The sequence below is a fragment of the Cupressus sempervirens genome, chromosome 9, assembly GCF_028749045.1.
Source record: "Cupressus sempervirens isolate cs-2001-9-10 chromosome 9, ASM2874904v1, whole genome shotgun sequence".
Taxonomy (NCBI): Eukaryota; Viridiplantae; Streptophyta; class Pinopsida; order Cupressales; family Cupressaceae; genus Cupressus; species Cupressus sempervirens.
The window spans coordinates 569,892,332-569,908,668 of NC_143126.1; the positions used below are offsets into that span (position 1 = coordinate 569,892,332).

General features: G+C 33.4%; 1 protein-coding gene across 1 annotated transcript; it reads right to left on the reverse strand.

The window, feature by feature from the left end:
* Positions 1-1,354: 1,354 nt before the first annotated feature.
* Positions 1,355-2,497, reverse strand: LOC149539942 (uncharacterized). The gene is made up of 3 exons (XM_089802632.1): positions 2,377-2,497; positions 2,010-2,253; positions 1,355-1,913 (listed from the first exon to the last, which is right to left on the reverse strand). Exons 1-3 carry the CDS (start codon positions 2,495-2,497, stop codon positions 1,355-1,357), a joined length of 924 nt encoding a protein of 307 aa, XP_089658758.1.
* Positions 2,498-16,337: the final 13,840 nt, after the last annotated feature.

Sequence of the window (16,337 nt, forward strand, 5' to 3'; positions counted from 1 at the left end):
TGTAATAAAAAATTACTTAATAATCATTGAAAGAAATGATGACATAGTCCATCACAAAACTTAATAATGTAATATTTAATAGCTATTATAAAATTGGGTATAATAAAAAATAGTATTGTTCAAAATGTTGACAATACATTGATAAATAATATGTAGAATATTTTTACTTTCTCAATCATGGATGGACTGGCAATAACTCTACATTTTCGTGAAGAATTTTTCGTACTTTAATTGATAGAGTAGACCTTACATGAAATAATGTAGGTATGCCATAATTTGCATGCAACAACCTGAAATATGGAATGAGTTGATGTATTGTGAACGTGATTGTGTAACCGAAATTAAGAGTAGCTATCAACCATTCTTCGAGTGGACCCTTGTGATAGCTAATTTTAGATTCACCTTTAAGAAATTTCATAAACTTTATACTAAGCTCATCAGAGAGAGTGTGCTTCCAAAAATTTACTGTTGGGGCAATGATAATTTGATAAATACATCCTACAAGATAAAGATCACAGATCTCACGATACAAAGTGTCTAGCCATCTACAAAAGTCTACAACCTTAATCTGTAGGTGATGAAATTTGACATCTAAGTTCATGTTCACTTTTGTGGCATAATGGAAGTTGAAGTACAGAGCATAGTTATAAAATTTTAATTGATTGTTCCTTGGTCCATTGTTTATAATTCGACTGGTCATTCTATCCCTTATCCAATATCGAACACTCAACTCCTCTATACGAAGGATGACATTTTGTGGAAGTTTATGATGAAAGTCTTGTAACCACCAGTAAACCCATTCCAAACATAATTTGTCTGACATCTTTGTAAGATGCATGGAAATTATGAAAAAAATTTATATCATTAAAACATGATAAAGAATATGTTTTTCTTTTGAAAAAGCAAAGAAATGATGAATCAAGGATAGTAACCATAATATTTAAACTAAGGTATTTTACATGAAATAAACCATAATATATATTTGATCAAATTCATATTTTGACACACATTTTTTAAATGTTAGTATTTTTTGTCTTGAAAAAAAGATTTGACATAGTGTGATACAAACTTATAAAGGCATAACAAAATAAGTGATCATTTTCTTTAATGTAAGGATACTAAAAAAAAATTACAAGGGTATATTAAAAGTCTATTTATATATTTATGAATGTGAAAACATGTATTTGAAACATTTGAAATGTGATTTGTAGTAGTATACAAGTAAATGAAAACTATATTTAAATACCACAATCATACAATAGTATAGTAAATATAATAAAAATTAAAAAATATTAAAGTGGCAAATCAAAATTGTAATTGCATTGGATGAAGTATTAAAAATAAAAATATTACATCAATTGTCTTCCAACAATTCAAGTCTATTTTCTTCATCCTTGCACTTGGCAACTTGGCTACCCTTTTTCATTTTCTCGTAGCGATCATACGTGAATGGAGTCATTATTCTTAGAGACTGTAAAGATTTAACACGAGAAATTGCCACAAATGTCAATCCTATTCTTTCTCTTGTTCCTATATCAATTGTCGCTTTTGGAAGAGTTAAACCCTGAGATTTATGTATAGTCAATGCCCATGCCAATCTTAAAGGCAATCGAAGTGTTGTACCCTTCTGTATTGGTGTTATTGGAATTGTTTTTGGATGATGGTCTTCAAATGGTAGTCTAGAATAGTTGTCAAACTCAACCATCACATATGTTGGAGGTTCAGGTGGAGTGATGCCTTGTTTGTAGACTATATTTCGAACATACCCCAAAGATCCATTTACAAGACCTACTTGTACCCATAGATTAGAAGTTAGCATGACCCTTGTATCCTTACAAAGTAGCAATTCCAGATCAAGCTCATCATTTGAATAATCTTCCAATGCATTAGCATGTCTTGCTTTTGTCTCAACACTACATGCAACAGGATAATTCAATGAATTCAACATTTTTTTATTGTGACTATGAACATTTTCATTTGTTGAGAATAGATTGACAGAATTTTCAAACTGTAAATTTGTTGGAAGATCTATGTTGATAAGGGTTCTTGGGTTTGCATCTCTTACATTCATCAAAAGTTGGCGAAATCTTTGTTGATCCTCATTCTCCCCATCTTGTCTGAATATCTTGTCCAAACTAACAACAATCTTTAATTCTTGCCATAGAAACTTTGCCCTTCTATTACTGTCATATGCTGGTCTGTCATCAACTAGAGGAAGCTGGCCTAAATCTTCCACCAAAATTATAGATACACCTGAAATATAAGAATCAAAATATTTATGTCAAAATGATTAATTTGTAATTAAATTTTAGTAACATAATAGTCTATATTTTATACATGCTACACTTGTTAATGAGGAAAAGTGAAGCCTTTTACCTCCAAAGGTAATATTTTTATTTTGTGGGAATGCTTGTCGAAGTCGAGAGTCAATATTCTCCATCATGTTTTGACCAATGAAGCTCATTTCATCAATCAAGATATACTTGATATGTGCCATTTCTTCTTGAAAACTGGTGAGTCTTATTCCTTCTAATTGACAAAAACCTTGTATTGGTATTTTTAAATTTGAATGAACTGTAGAAGCTCCTATGTTGAATGCTGTGACTCCTATTGGTGCAAGTAATAGAAGGGGAGATAGAGAGGGCATTGCTACATTTTGAAGAGATTGACTAGTTGCACCAATTAGATATTACTTTCCAGTGCATGCTGTTCCTTGAAAATTTATCATCAGCAATGGCTCCACATTCTGATTTCTATGATAGTGTGTCATAATAATGTCAACTGACTTTTTCAGTTTGTCACCAAGGGTCATGTAGCTGATGCATTGGGGAATGTCATTATATATTAGACAACCACGATTCCTCACATTACCTATAAAATTGATTGCTACAGTAGTGTACTCTTCTCCCTTATAATCAATAGACCAATTTGTATGTTTGTTAATGTCTCTTCTCCCCAACATGTCTATTTTTGAGCACTCTAGTTTTTGACCATGAGGCAACCTAGATATAATTTCCCATTCGTGTTCTATTGTATTTCTTTGAACATTGTTATTGTCTTCAGTGTCAGAATCACTTGGGTTTTGATCATTGTCTGTCACCAGAGTACGTTGAACATGCTAAGGAATGTAATTAAATGTCTCCCAATTTTGTATGATGGCATCATCATTATGACCAATATCTTGTTCTATATCACGGAATGGCTTGTAGAGCAATAATTTTGATAAATAGAAGTCAACTCATTTAGCTGATTCCCGTGAAGGTATAGATACAAATCTAGGAAAGACTCTGAATATTGTTGCTTTGTCCCTTGGATCCCATTTAATCTCTATTCTTCTTGTAGGATTATATATCCATGATCTTGCTGCATCAATTAATGAGACGGCTTCTATAAATAGGGCCCTTCTTTTGTACCCATCAATGAAAGATTTTATTTGCTCTTCAGTATTGTGTTCATCATTTCCATTTTCATTACTTATAGTTACAGGTTTGAAGACCTCATGGAACACATTTAGATTAACAAATCTTCTACTACACTCTACCAATGGAAGCTCCAATAGCATATGACATATTTCTTGAGCACCAATGTCTCTTTCTATAATTGTCTCAGTTAGAAGTTTCCTATATGCATGTGTAGCTAAATCATCTGGGTTTTCCATGTTGGAGAGGTGCATCAACATTTGATGGTATGTTTCTGAGCTTTTTTCTGCTTTTGCTGCATATTTGGCAATGTATTTCACCACAGCATGTTTGGAAAGAATAGGTTTCCAATCTATATTTGCTCTCCATAGTTGTAGTATGTGGCGATTATGTGAGTTGACTCTTTCATCATTTCTGGCTAGTTCAAATTTCTTTTCAACTATTTCTTTGTGTTCATATAATTTTGATCCCTCTAGGTTTAATGACCAAGGTGCATTATACCTATAATAAATATAAGAGAGATATGTAGTTAGTCATGTGACACTAGTGACCAATTTCTAATTATGGTTTAAATATTGCAATGTAATGAAATGATTACCTGCAAACCATATGCCCCCTTTTCTTCTGGAAACATGCACCCTTCTTACAAATTGTGTGTCTTTCTACACAATTTAGGATCTCCTCATAGTCATGATCTAGATTGACCTCTGCAAGTTGTCTCGTGTTTTTGAGACATGGATGTTGTTGAAAATTCATGAAAGGCTACAATTCAAAATAAGTTGAATGAGAAAATAAGGTCATATCAAATTATACCATAGAATACATATTTATAAACATGCCTGTATATTTCATTGGTGAAGATCTTGTCTAGGGTTCCATGCATGAACAATAGAATGAAAATATCTTTCAGCACTTTTGCATTCATCCTCATTTGACCATTCAATGTTCTCCATATTAGGTGCCCCTTCGATCCACATCAATCCATGCACATGTGGGGATCCCCTATGTTTCCATTCATATCTACATCAAAAATCTTTGACATTGATTCCATTTTCTGGAATCTCTTTTCTAAACATAGAGTGTCTCAAGTGTATATAGTGTGCCACAATGTGAGGATAATCAATTATATTTTTCCTATGCCAATTTTGAGCTTCACGTGGATTAGTTGGCATTGTTCCTGGCATTAGAGCATGTAAATCAGGCCAATACATATCTGCTGCACTCAATGTGAAAAATATTGTAGGACAACCAATTTGATGAATCAAATCTGTCAATTCTACATGAGATTTTGCCCAATATGACCTTGTTCCCCTTAGCATTGTACCAAACTGCATCAATTTATCTTCCAATCTAGAGTGAGGTGTGGTTTCCATTTGTTGCCACAACTCATTGATGGTGATTGGCATGTCTTTAAAGTTTCTCTTTACAAACACAGAGGTTGAACTCTGTGCGCGATATCTCATGATCATTTTATTCGTGAAATATCTAAATCTAGGATGTTTGCCAAAACGATGATCCCTATATCGCACAAGATGCTCTACAAATTCATGAAGATATACATGTCACAACCGTGGTTCTAACCAATCACAGGTACCATTAGGAAATAGTGTTGGGAATGCCATATCCAATAATCCTGATGTGACATACTCATTAATAGGTGACACACCAATACTTGGCCAATCTATCAATGATGCTGGGTTTGCATTAAGATTATTAACCCATGCATGGATAAGTTCCATTTCCTTTTGTGCATTAGGAGGTCTTGAAGCCATTGATGTTGTGTGCTCAATTAAATTCCCTTCATCTGTCTCCATAACTGGACCTAGAAAACCAATATCATTTGCATTTGTATCAAACTCCATATTCACTGTCTTCAATCTATGAAAAACATTTTCATCTCTATTTCTGGGCAGATCATTGAGAGAATTTTCATTAATTTGAACATTAGAGTAAAATTTATCATGCTCTACTTTTTATTTGAGTGCTTTGTATATACAATCTCTATTCACAGTAAAGTTATATTGTGTCCCACGTTGATCTGTCCTTCGAACAATAATAATTGGCAACTCATCTATTGTATGTGGCAATATGTTTGAAACATGATCTATGTTTTTTGGGAAACTTATTGTGTGTCCTCTATACTTAAATTGGCCACCAGTTGCATGTGTCACTTGCAATATGGGACTGACACATGCAATTAACATTTCCTCAACTTGTGTTAAGTTTGCAAGCTCCTCTGGTTGAGGTCCTGGTTCCATATTATTTGAAGCTGAGAATCTATTATTTCCTCTCTCTTGTCGGCATCTATTACACTCTAGACCTTCAGAGGTGCGTGACGCTTTCATTCCTACATAGCATTCTTGAAAAATATAACACATGTTTGGCATTCTTGATCTATCCAATTTTTGGCAAAACTGGATTTGGAATCTATATAAATTATCACCAAGTTTTCCATTCGGGTTTTGTGCATTTTCTACATTACCTTGTCTAGCTAAATTTATCCCAACTTGAGTTGTATAATGGGGTGTTCCAGGAACATGTTCAGTTGTCCTTGATACTTCATTTTGAAGATCCAATTGCATATTTGTAGTCAAGGGTTGATCTGATTGACAGATCTAGACTATTTGCAGTAATGAATGCTTAATAAAATCAAATTAAATAAATCACAACTTAGCAGAAGTCTTAATCCATTTACTATCAATGAAATCAAAACTTAAGATGAGAAGCAAAATTGAGAGAGAAGATAAGAAGATGCAAACAGAGTTTGATTTTGGAGTTCGCCACAAACGTGACTACGTCTCCGGGTCGGGTCCAATAGAGTACGACCGATCTGATTGATCTCCAAAATAAATTACAAATGCACCAAGATTATTCCCTTAAACACATCAGCATAGCATGCCCTCGACGTGTAGAATAGTCTTCAAAAATCTCTTAAACATTCTCCTGTTCTCACCTCCTGAATGCCCTTCCAAAAGGCCTAATACCCCCCTTTTATACATTAAAATTAGCCTAAATAAGGATATAACAAAAAAGTATAAAAATGGGGCCTTTAACTGATTACATTTCGAAAATATCCTTTGGCCATTTTTACCCATGACAACTTTAGGGTAACAAATTAACAAATTAACCTTAATTTGATAAGGTTAGGCGAGTTCAGTTAATGTTTAAATACCATATCTCGCCTTTACATCTTTAGCTACTAAAATAGTGCAACGACAAGCTCTATTTTAGGATGGCCGCTGGTCGGGGGTTCCAAACCCACCGGCGGCCTACTTTATGTGGAATTTTGGCCCCCTTTATTTGGACTTTTGTCACTATTAAGGTTAAATAAAATTTCGTGCACATTAGTTTTAAATATCATTTGTGGTGTAATGGCCATCATGTTGGTTTTGGGAGTCAAAGGTCACGGGTTCAAACCTCATTAGAACCCCATTTTTAAATTGCTTTTTTCCTTTTTAAAAAAAATAATTTTTTTTTTGGTTTTTAAACTGCCCCATGACATCATGATGATGTCATCAAGATTCAAATGACACTTTTACCTCCAAAATTCAAACTGCCATAACTTTCACATATGAAGTCCATTTTCGATGAAACCAACGCCGCTGGGAAGCTCTCGACAGGATATTTTATTTGAAAACCATTGTTGACCACTTTCAAGATGGTCCAATTTTGGCCCTTATCTAGCCCTCTGGTCTACCTATTGACCAGAACTTTGACTGAGCATAACTTCTTCATCCGAACTCCATTTTTGTCCATTCAAGTTGCATTGGAATCAGGACACCAAGATCTTTCTGATGGTGCAAATTCTGGAGAGAAATAAAACACTTCAATTTTCACTAAAAATATCCACCAGATCAAGCCTCCCCACTGAAGACCTTTTGGACCTCCAAAAGTGACATTTACTCTGACATAAAGTGAGAACTTGGCCTCCCCACTTGTCATGTATCATCTGTACATCTAAATACCTGGCTCACAAGCACAATGAAGACTGCAACAACATTGTTGATCATAAAAATTATTCTATCACTTCCATAAGCATCTACATCAATTGTCGTAGCCACTAACCAACAAACATTGACTAACATCAAGCTGATCAATAATGCAGAAATGAAAGAGAATAAGTCAACAACATATCGATCATTCACAACAGGAACATTTTTACGCAAGGAACCATCAATGCTTTCAATCATCATTCCCTCATGATGTACTACGGGTGCATCCTGCAACATCTAACCTTGGTTAGCTACTCCAAGTTCAAGTGTAGAACCACCTGTACTAACAGACATAAGAGTTATCTCTTTACTTGCATTAATTACCCTCTTTAACTGCCCTGTGTTTGCACAAGAATGATCACTCATAATCCTGTGAGAATGTACAATATACTGAATGTCATCTTTAAACAAGTGATAATGATTCTTTTCCCTGTAGAAAATTGCTTTTCTATCATAAAGATAAGGGCTACCAAGCACTATCCCATAGATATCTAGTGGAACCACATTAAATTGTACTTCATCCACAAATTTACTAGTGATTGTGAATCTTAAGGTGCATTGTCTTGTTACTTGCAACTTATCATTTTCACAAATCTAGCCTAGTGGATAAGGTTTCTTATGTAATGTAGTTTTCAATCCCAAGTTTCTTACAATACTTTCAGAAAATCAAGTTCACTTGAGAACCACTATCTATGAGTGCATCAATTTTAGTGTTCTTAGCAACAACCCTTAAATGAAACAACTCATTCCTTTTCTTATCTTCAGGGAAATCATTTACTGTAGAAGTAGAAGCACAACTAGCAACAGAAACACCAGAAATAGGAGCTTTACCTTTCAAACCCATGGCTGTTATCTTAGTCTTGTCATCTGAATCTGAGCCAAGATCCATAACAACATTCATGACTTTCTCCTTACCTTTTTGTTTCTAATTCTGTCTTTGAGCCCACTTAGGCTTCAATTCGGGATGCAACTTCCAACAATGTTCTTCATCATGACCCTTCCTGTCACAATGAGTGCAAGAAAGCTTCTCATCCTTCTTAACTATAGCTTCCTTCTTTCCTTTCTCTGTCTCAGCATTCGAAGAAGATTTCTTTACATCATTACCAAACTTATCAATAAAAGATCCTTTACCCCTTGACTCTAAGTGCGTAGCTTGAACTGACACTTCATCCAAATTACAAGGGTTTAATACCAAAATAGAATGTCTAAGGTAGGAATGTAGGCCTCCTATGTACTTCAACAAAATATCATGGGTGTACAAAGGAACATTCAAAGCAATAGCCCTTTTTCTAAATTCATGGTTGTACTCTTGGACAGTTTGACCTTTCCCTTGCCTAAACATTTGCCAGTCCATCATTAACTGTTGCATATGTCCTAGGGGATAAAATTGCTTCTTAAGAGCATTAACAAACTTTTCCCAAGTTAAACTAACTCTACAATGCCGTGAAACTTCTGCCTTAGTCTTACTCTCCCACCAGGTTAAAGCTGTACCCCCAACCTAAGAGTAGCTAATTGAATCCTATCAACATCATCTAATAGGTTCTTGACTCTACAATAGACTTCTACTTGCTAAATCCAATCATCCAATTTTTTAGCATTAAGTTCACAACAATACTTAGGCAAGTCAAATTTTACATCCAGTTTGATCTTAGGCTTATACCCACTCTTGAAAGGATTAGAAGAAGTAGAATGAGGAGAAGATGGAGAAGAAGGAGAAGAGGGGGGAGAAGAAGAAGAGGGCGGATCTGGTTTCTTGTCACCATCTCCATGATGTTTCCCTTTCTTGTCTTCACATTCTTTCCGCTCTTGCCTCTCCTGAAAAAGAATGTCCACCTTAGCCTTCATCTTGAGGAATGCTCTTCAAAATTCTTGCTCACTGATCTCATCAGGAAGCTCCATTCTAGAAATAGACATCCTCGAAAATGTTCTTTGCTTCCCAATCTCAGGGTTAAATTCTTCAAGCTTTCCTTCGCCGTTTTGAATCTTGGATCTTGTTAGCATTCAAGAAAATAACTACAATAATAGTCAATTGGGCTCTGATACCACTTGATCTGATTGACGGATCTAGACTATTTGCAGTAATGAATGCTTAATAAAATCAAATTAAATAAATCGCAACTTAGCGGAAGTCTTAATCCATTTACTATCAATGAAATCAAAACTTAAGATGAGAAACAAAATTGAGAGAGAAGATAAGAAGATGCAAACAGAGTTTGATTTCGGAGTTCGCCACAAACGTGACTACGTCTCCGGGTCGGCTCCAATAGAGTACGACTGATCCGATTAATCTCCAAAATAAATTACAAATGCACCAAAATTATTCCCTTAAACACATTAGCATAGCATGCCCTCTACGTGTAGAATAGTCTTCAAAAATCTCTTAAACATTCTCCTATTCTCACCACCTGAATGCCCTTCCAAAAGGCCTAATACCCCCCTTTTATACATTAAAATTAGCCTCAATAAGGCTATAACAAAAAGGTATAAAAATGGGGCCTTTAACTAATTACATTTCAAAACTACCCTTTAGCCATTTTTACCCATGACAACTTTAGGGTAACAAATTAACAAATTAACCTTAATTTGATAAGATTAGGTGAGTTTAGTTATCGTTTAAATACCATATCTCGCCTTTACATTTTTAGCTGCTAAAATAGCGCAACGGCAAGCTCTATTTTAGGATGGCCGTTGGTCAGGGGTTCCAAACCCGTCGGCGGCCTACTTTATGTGGAATTTCGGCCCCCTTTATGTGGACTTTCGTCACTATTAAGGTTAAATAAAATTTCGTGTGCATTAATTTTAAATATCATTTGTGGTGCAACGGCCATCATGTTGGTTTTGGGAGTCAAAGGTCACGGGTTCAAACCTCATTAGAAACCCTTTTTTAAATTGCTTTTTTCCTTTCTTAAATTTTTTTTTTTTTTTTTTTGGTTTTTAAACTGCCCCATGACATCATGATGATATCATCAAGATTCAAATGACACTTTTACCTCCAAAATTCAAACTGCCATAACTTTCACATATGAAGTCCGTTTTCGATGAAACCAACGCCGTTGGGAAGCTCTTGACAAGATGTTTGATTTGAAACCCATTCTTGACCACTTTCAAGATGGTCCAATTTTGCTTCTTATCTAGCCCTTTGGTCTACCTATTGACTAGAACTTTGACTGAGAATAACTTCTTTATCTGAACTCCATTTTTGTCCATTCAAGTTGCATTGGAATCAGGACACCGAGATCTTTCTGATGGTGCAAATTCAGGAGAGAAATAAAACACTTCAATTTTCACTAAAAATATACATCGGATCAAGGGTTGATTATACCTCTCATTGAGCTATAAATCCACTTGATGTCTTCCTTGTATCTCAGAATGTGATACTCCATCAAATGTTCTTTGACAACAACTTCTATTACTATTTTGTTGATCTATATTTTCAGATTCAAATTCTTGCACTAAAAGTTGTGCCCTTCGCCTGGCATAGTTTTGTCTTTGGAGTTCATTACTCCATCTTTGATCTTGTCTTTGATTTTCTGTCATTTGTTCTCTTCGACGTCTTTGATATTTGCTATAATATTCTCTCTGATACGCTCTTCGTTGTTGTATTTGATATTGTCTCCTTTCCTCATCAGATTGAAAATTTGGTGTTGATAGACTCATAGCTATAAAGTGAATTAAATGTTCGATTAATGGGAAATATCTTGCAATTTATGTTCACAACAAATATCACTTATAATAAATATGGTGATATTTATTTTATTATATAGAAACATACATTTATTTTATCTAAGAATCCATACCCTTTAAAGATGAAGTATATAGAAACAAGATTTCCTTAAACATTATAATTCTAAAATATTCGACTGGTTCACTATTTGGAAAGAGTAAGAATTTATTGCAGTGAGTGTTTCTATTATTGATTTCAATGTTAGAATGTAAAAACACTACTCCATATTACACTATTTTCTCTTAGATCTTAATGCATTTTAGTTGAATTACTAATTTCATAATTTTAGGTCCAAAAAAATTTATTAAGTACGTATTCAAATTTTATATTTTCTTGAAATTCTCAATTTCAAATAATAGAATATTTATTCATTTTACTAACTCTTTTAAATATTATTTATTTAAAATAAATATAATATAGGAAAATCTATTTGAAAACTTAATTGAAATTAAGATTTAGAAAATTAACTTTCACAATACATACAAAATATTAATATAATTTAAACATAGTGCCTAAGAATATATTATTATTAATTAAAAATTATTTTAGGAGCACTATCCTTAAGTGGCACTACACTTAATATTAATATACTATATATTACTATACTATAAATTAAATCTAACTTGTAAGAAAAACTATTAAAATTTGAAGTAAATCTAATATTTAAAATTTTAAAAAGAAAACTAAACTAATTTAATTTTAATAAAATCAAATTAAATATCTATATGAAATTCAAAACTTTACTAAATATATCTAAATTTGAACTATATGTAATATTTCTAAAAAAAAACTAAATAATGTTATTAAAAAATCAATTTAAATATCTAAATGAAATTTAAAACTTCATCATTTATTAATCATTTACATGAAAATCAAAAATTGAAAAATAATAGCACTTTGAAAATAAAAAGGCTCCTATTTCATAATATTTCCTTTTCATTTGATTTGTGTAAAAAAACTAATCTCTGTATTTCTAAAAAAATAACTAAATTTTAATATTTCTTAAAAAAAACTAAATCTAGTATTTCTAAAAAATTACTAAATCTAATCTTTCTAAAAAAAATCTAATCTTTCTAAAAAATAAATAAATCAAATATTTCTAAAGAATAACTAAATCTAATATTTAAAATTTAAAAAAGAAAACTAAATAAATAGTATTTTTTGTCTTGAAAAAAAATATATGACATAGTGTGATACAAACTTATAAAGGCATAACAAAATAAGTGATCATTTTCTTTGATGTAAGGATACTAAAAACAAATTACAATTGTATATTAAAAGTCTATTTATATATTTATGGATGTCAAAACATGTATTTGAAACATTTGAAATGTGATTTGTAGTAGTATACAAGTAAATGAAAACTTTATTTAAATATTGCAATCATACAATAGTATAGTAAATATAATAAAAATTACAAAGTATTAAAGTGGCAAATCAAAATTGTAATTGCATTGGAAGAAGTATTAGAAATAAAAATATTACATCAATTGTCTTCCAACAACTTAAGTCTATTTTCTTCATCCTTGCGCTTGGCAACTTGTCTACCCTTTTACATTTTCTCATAGCGATCATACATGAATGGAGGCATTATTCTTAGACACTGTAAAGATTTAAAACGAGAAATTGCCACAAATGTCAATCCTATTCTTTCTCTTGTTCCTATATCAATTGTCGCTTTTGGAAGAGTTAAACCTTCAGATTTATGTATAGTCAATGCCCATGCCAATCTTAAAGGCAATTGAAGTGGTGTACCCTTCTATATTGGTGTTATTGGAATTATTTTTGGATGATGGTCTTCAAATGGTAGTCCAGAATAGTTGTCAAACTCAACCATCACATATGTTGGAGGTTCAAGTGGAGTGTTGCCTTGTTTGTAGACTATATTTCGAACATACCCCAAAGATCCATTTACAAGACCTGCTTGTACCCATAGATTACAAGTTAGCATGACCCTTGCATCCTTACAAAGTAGCAATTCCAGATCAAGCTCATCATTTGAATAATCTTCCAATGCATTACCATGTCTTTCTTTTGTTGCAACAATATGTGCAACAGGATACTTCAATGAATGCAACATTTTTTTATTGTGACTATGAACATTTTCATTTGTTGAGAATAGATGGACAGAATTTTCAAACTGTAAATTTGTTGGAAGATCTATGTTGATAGGGGTTCTTCTAATTAGCAACCTCCAATCATCAATCTGTGGGTTCGCATCTCTTACATTCATCAAAAGTTGGCGAAATCTTTTTTGATCCTCATTCTCCCCATCTTGTCTGAATATCTTGTCCAAAGTAAAACCAATCTTGAATTCTTGTCATAGCAACTTTTCCCTTCTATTACTGTCATATGTTGGTCTGTCACCAACTGGAGGAAGCTGGCCCAAATCTCCCCCCAAAATTATAGATACACCTGAAATATAAGAATCAAAATATTTATGTCAAAATGATTAATTTTTAATTACATTTTAGTAACATAATAGTCTATATTTTATACATGCTACACTTGTTAATGAGAAAAAGTGAAGTCTTTAACCTCCAAAGCTAATATTTGCATTTTGTGGGAATGCTTGTCGAAGTCGAGAGTCAATGTTCTCCAGCATGTTTTAACCAATGAAGCTCATTTCATCAATCAAGATATACTTGATATGTGACATTTCTTCTTGAAAACTGGTGAGTCTTGTTCCTTCTAATTGACAAAAACCTTGTATTGGAATTTTTAATTTTGAATGAACTTTAGAAGCTCCTATGTTGAATGCTGCGACTCCTGTTGGTGCAAGTAATAGAAGGGGAGATAGAGAGGGCATTGCTACATTTTGAAGAGATTGACTAATTGCACCAATTAGATATGAGTTTCCAGTGCTTGTTGTTCCTTGAATTATCATGAGCAATGGCTCCACATTCTAATTTCTATGATAGTGTGTCATAATAATGTCAACTTCCTTTTTCTGTTTGTCACCAAGGGTCATGTAGTTGATGCATTGGGGAATGTCATCATATATTAGATAACCATGATTCTTCACATTACCTATAAAATTTATTACTACAGTAGTGCACTCTTCTCCCTTATAATCAATAGACCAATTTGTATGTTTGTCAATGTCTCTTCTCCCCAACATGTCTATTTCTAAGCACTCTATGTTTTGACCACAATGCAACCTAGATATAATTTCCATTTCATGTTCTATTGTATTTCTTTGAACATTGTTATTGTCTTTAGTGTCAGAATCACTTGGGTTTTGATCATTGTCTGTCACCAGAGTACGTTGAACATGCCAAGGAATGTAATTAAATGTCTCCCAATTTTTTATGATGGCATCATCATTATGACCAATATCTTGTTCTATATCACGGAATGGCTTGTAGAGCCATAATTCTGATAAACAAAAGTCAACCCATTTAGCTGATTCACGTGAAGGTATAGATACAAATGTAGGAAAGACACTGACTATTGCTGCTTTTTCCCTTGGCTCCCATTTATTCTCTCTTCTTCGTTTAGGATTATATATCCATGATCTTGCTGCATCAATTAATGAGATGACTTCCATACATAGGGGCCTTCTTTTGTACCCATCAATGAAAGATTTTGTTTGCTCTTTAGTATTGTGTTCATCATTTCCATTTTCATTACTTATAGTTACAAGTTTGAAGACGTCATGGGACACATTTAGATTAACAAATCCTCTACTACACTCTACCAATGGAAGCTCTTATAGCATATGACATGTTTCTCAAGCACCAATGTCTCTTTTTATAATTGTCTCAGTTAGAAGTTTCCTATATGTACATGTAGCTAAATCATTTGGGTTTTCCATGTTGGAGAGGCGCATCAACATTTGATGGTATGTTTCTGAGCTTTTTTATGCTTTTGCTGCATATTTGGCAATATATTTCACCACAACATGTTTGGAAAGAACAGGTTGCCAATCTATATTCGCTCTCCATAGTTGTAGTATGTGGCGATTATGTGAGTTGACTCTTTCATCATTTCTGGCTGGTTCAAATTTCTTTTCACCTCTTTCTCTGTCTTCATATAATTTTGATCCCTCTAGGTTTAATGGCCAATGTGCATTATACCTATAATAAATATAAGAGAGATATGTAGTTAGTCATGTGACACTAGTGACCAATTTCTAATTATGGTTTAAATATCGCAATGTAATGAAATGATTACCTGCAAACCATAGGCCCCCTTTTCTTCCACAAACATGCCCCCTCCTTACAAATTGTGTGTCTTTCTACACAATTTAGGATCTCCTCATAGTCATGATCTAGATTGACCTCTGCAAGTTGTCTCTTGTTTTTGAGACATGGATGTTGTTGAAAATTCATGAAAGGCTACAATTCAAAATAAGTTGAATGAGAAAATAAGGTCATATCAAATTATACCATAGAATACATATTTATAAACATACCTATATATTTCGCTGGTGAAGATCTTGTCTAGGGTTCCATGCATGAACAATAGAATGAAAATATCTTTCAACACTTTTGCGGTCATCCTCATTTGACCAATCAATGTTCTCCATATTAGGTGCCGCTTCGATCCATATGAATGCATGCACATGTGGGGACCCCCTATGTTTCCATTCATATCTACACCAAAAATCTTTGACATTCATTCCATTTTCTCGAATCTCTTTTCTAAACATAGAGTGTCTCAAGTGTATATAGTGTGCCACAATGTGAGGATAATCAATTATATTTTGCCTATGCCAAGTTTGAGCTTCACGTTGATCAGTTAGCAATGTTCCTGGCATTAGAGCATTTAAATCAGGCCAATACATATCTGCTACACTCAATGTGAAAAATATTGTAGGACAACCAATTTGATGAAGCAAATCTGTCAATTCTGCATGAGATTTTGCCCAATATTACCTTGTTCCCCTTAGCATTGTACCAAACCGCCTCAATTTATCTACCAATCTAGAGTGAGGTGTGGTTTCCATATGTTGCCGCAACACATTGATGGTGATTGGCATGTCTTTGAAGTTTCTCTTTACAAACACAGAGGTTGAACTCTATGCACAATGTCTCATGATCATATTATTCGTGAAATATCTAAATCTAGGATGTTTGCCAAAACGATGATCCCTATATCACACAAGATGCTTTACAAATTCATGACGATATACATGTCCCAACCGTGGTTCTAACCAATCACAGGTACCATTAGGAAATAGTGTTGAGAATGCCATAT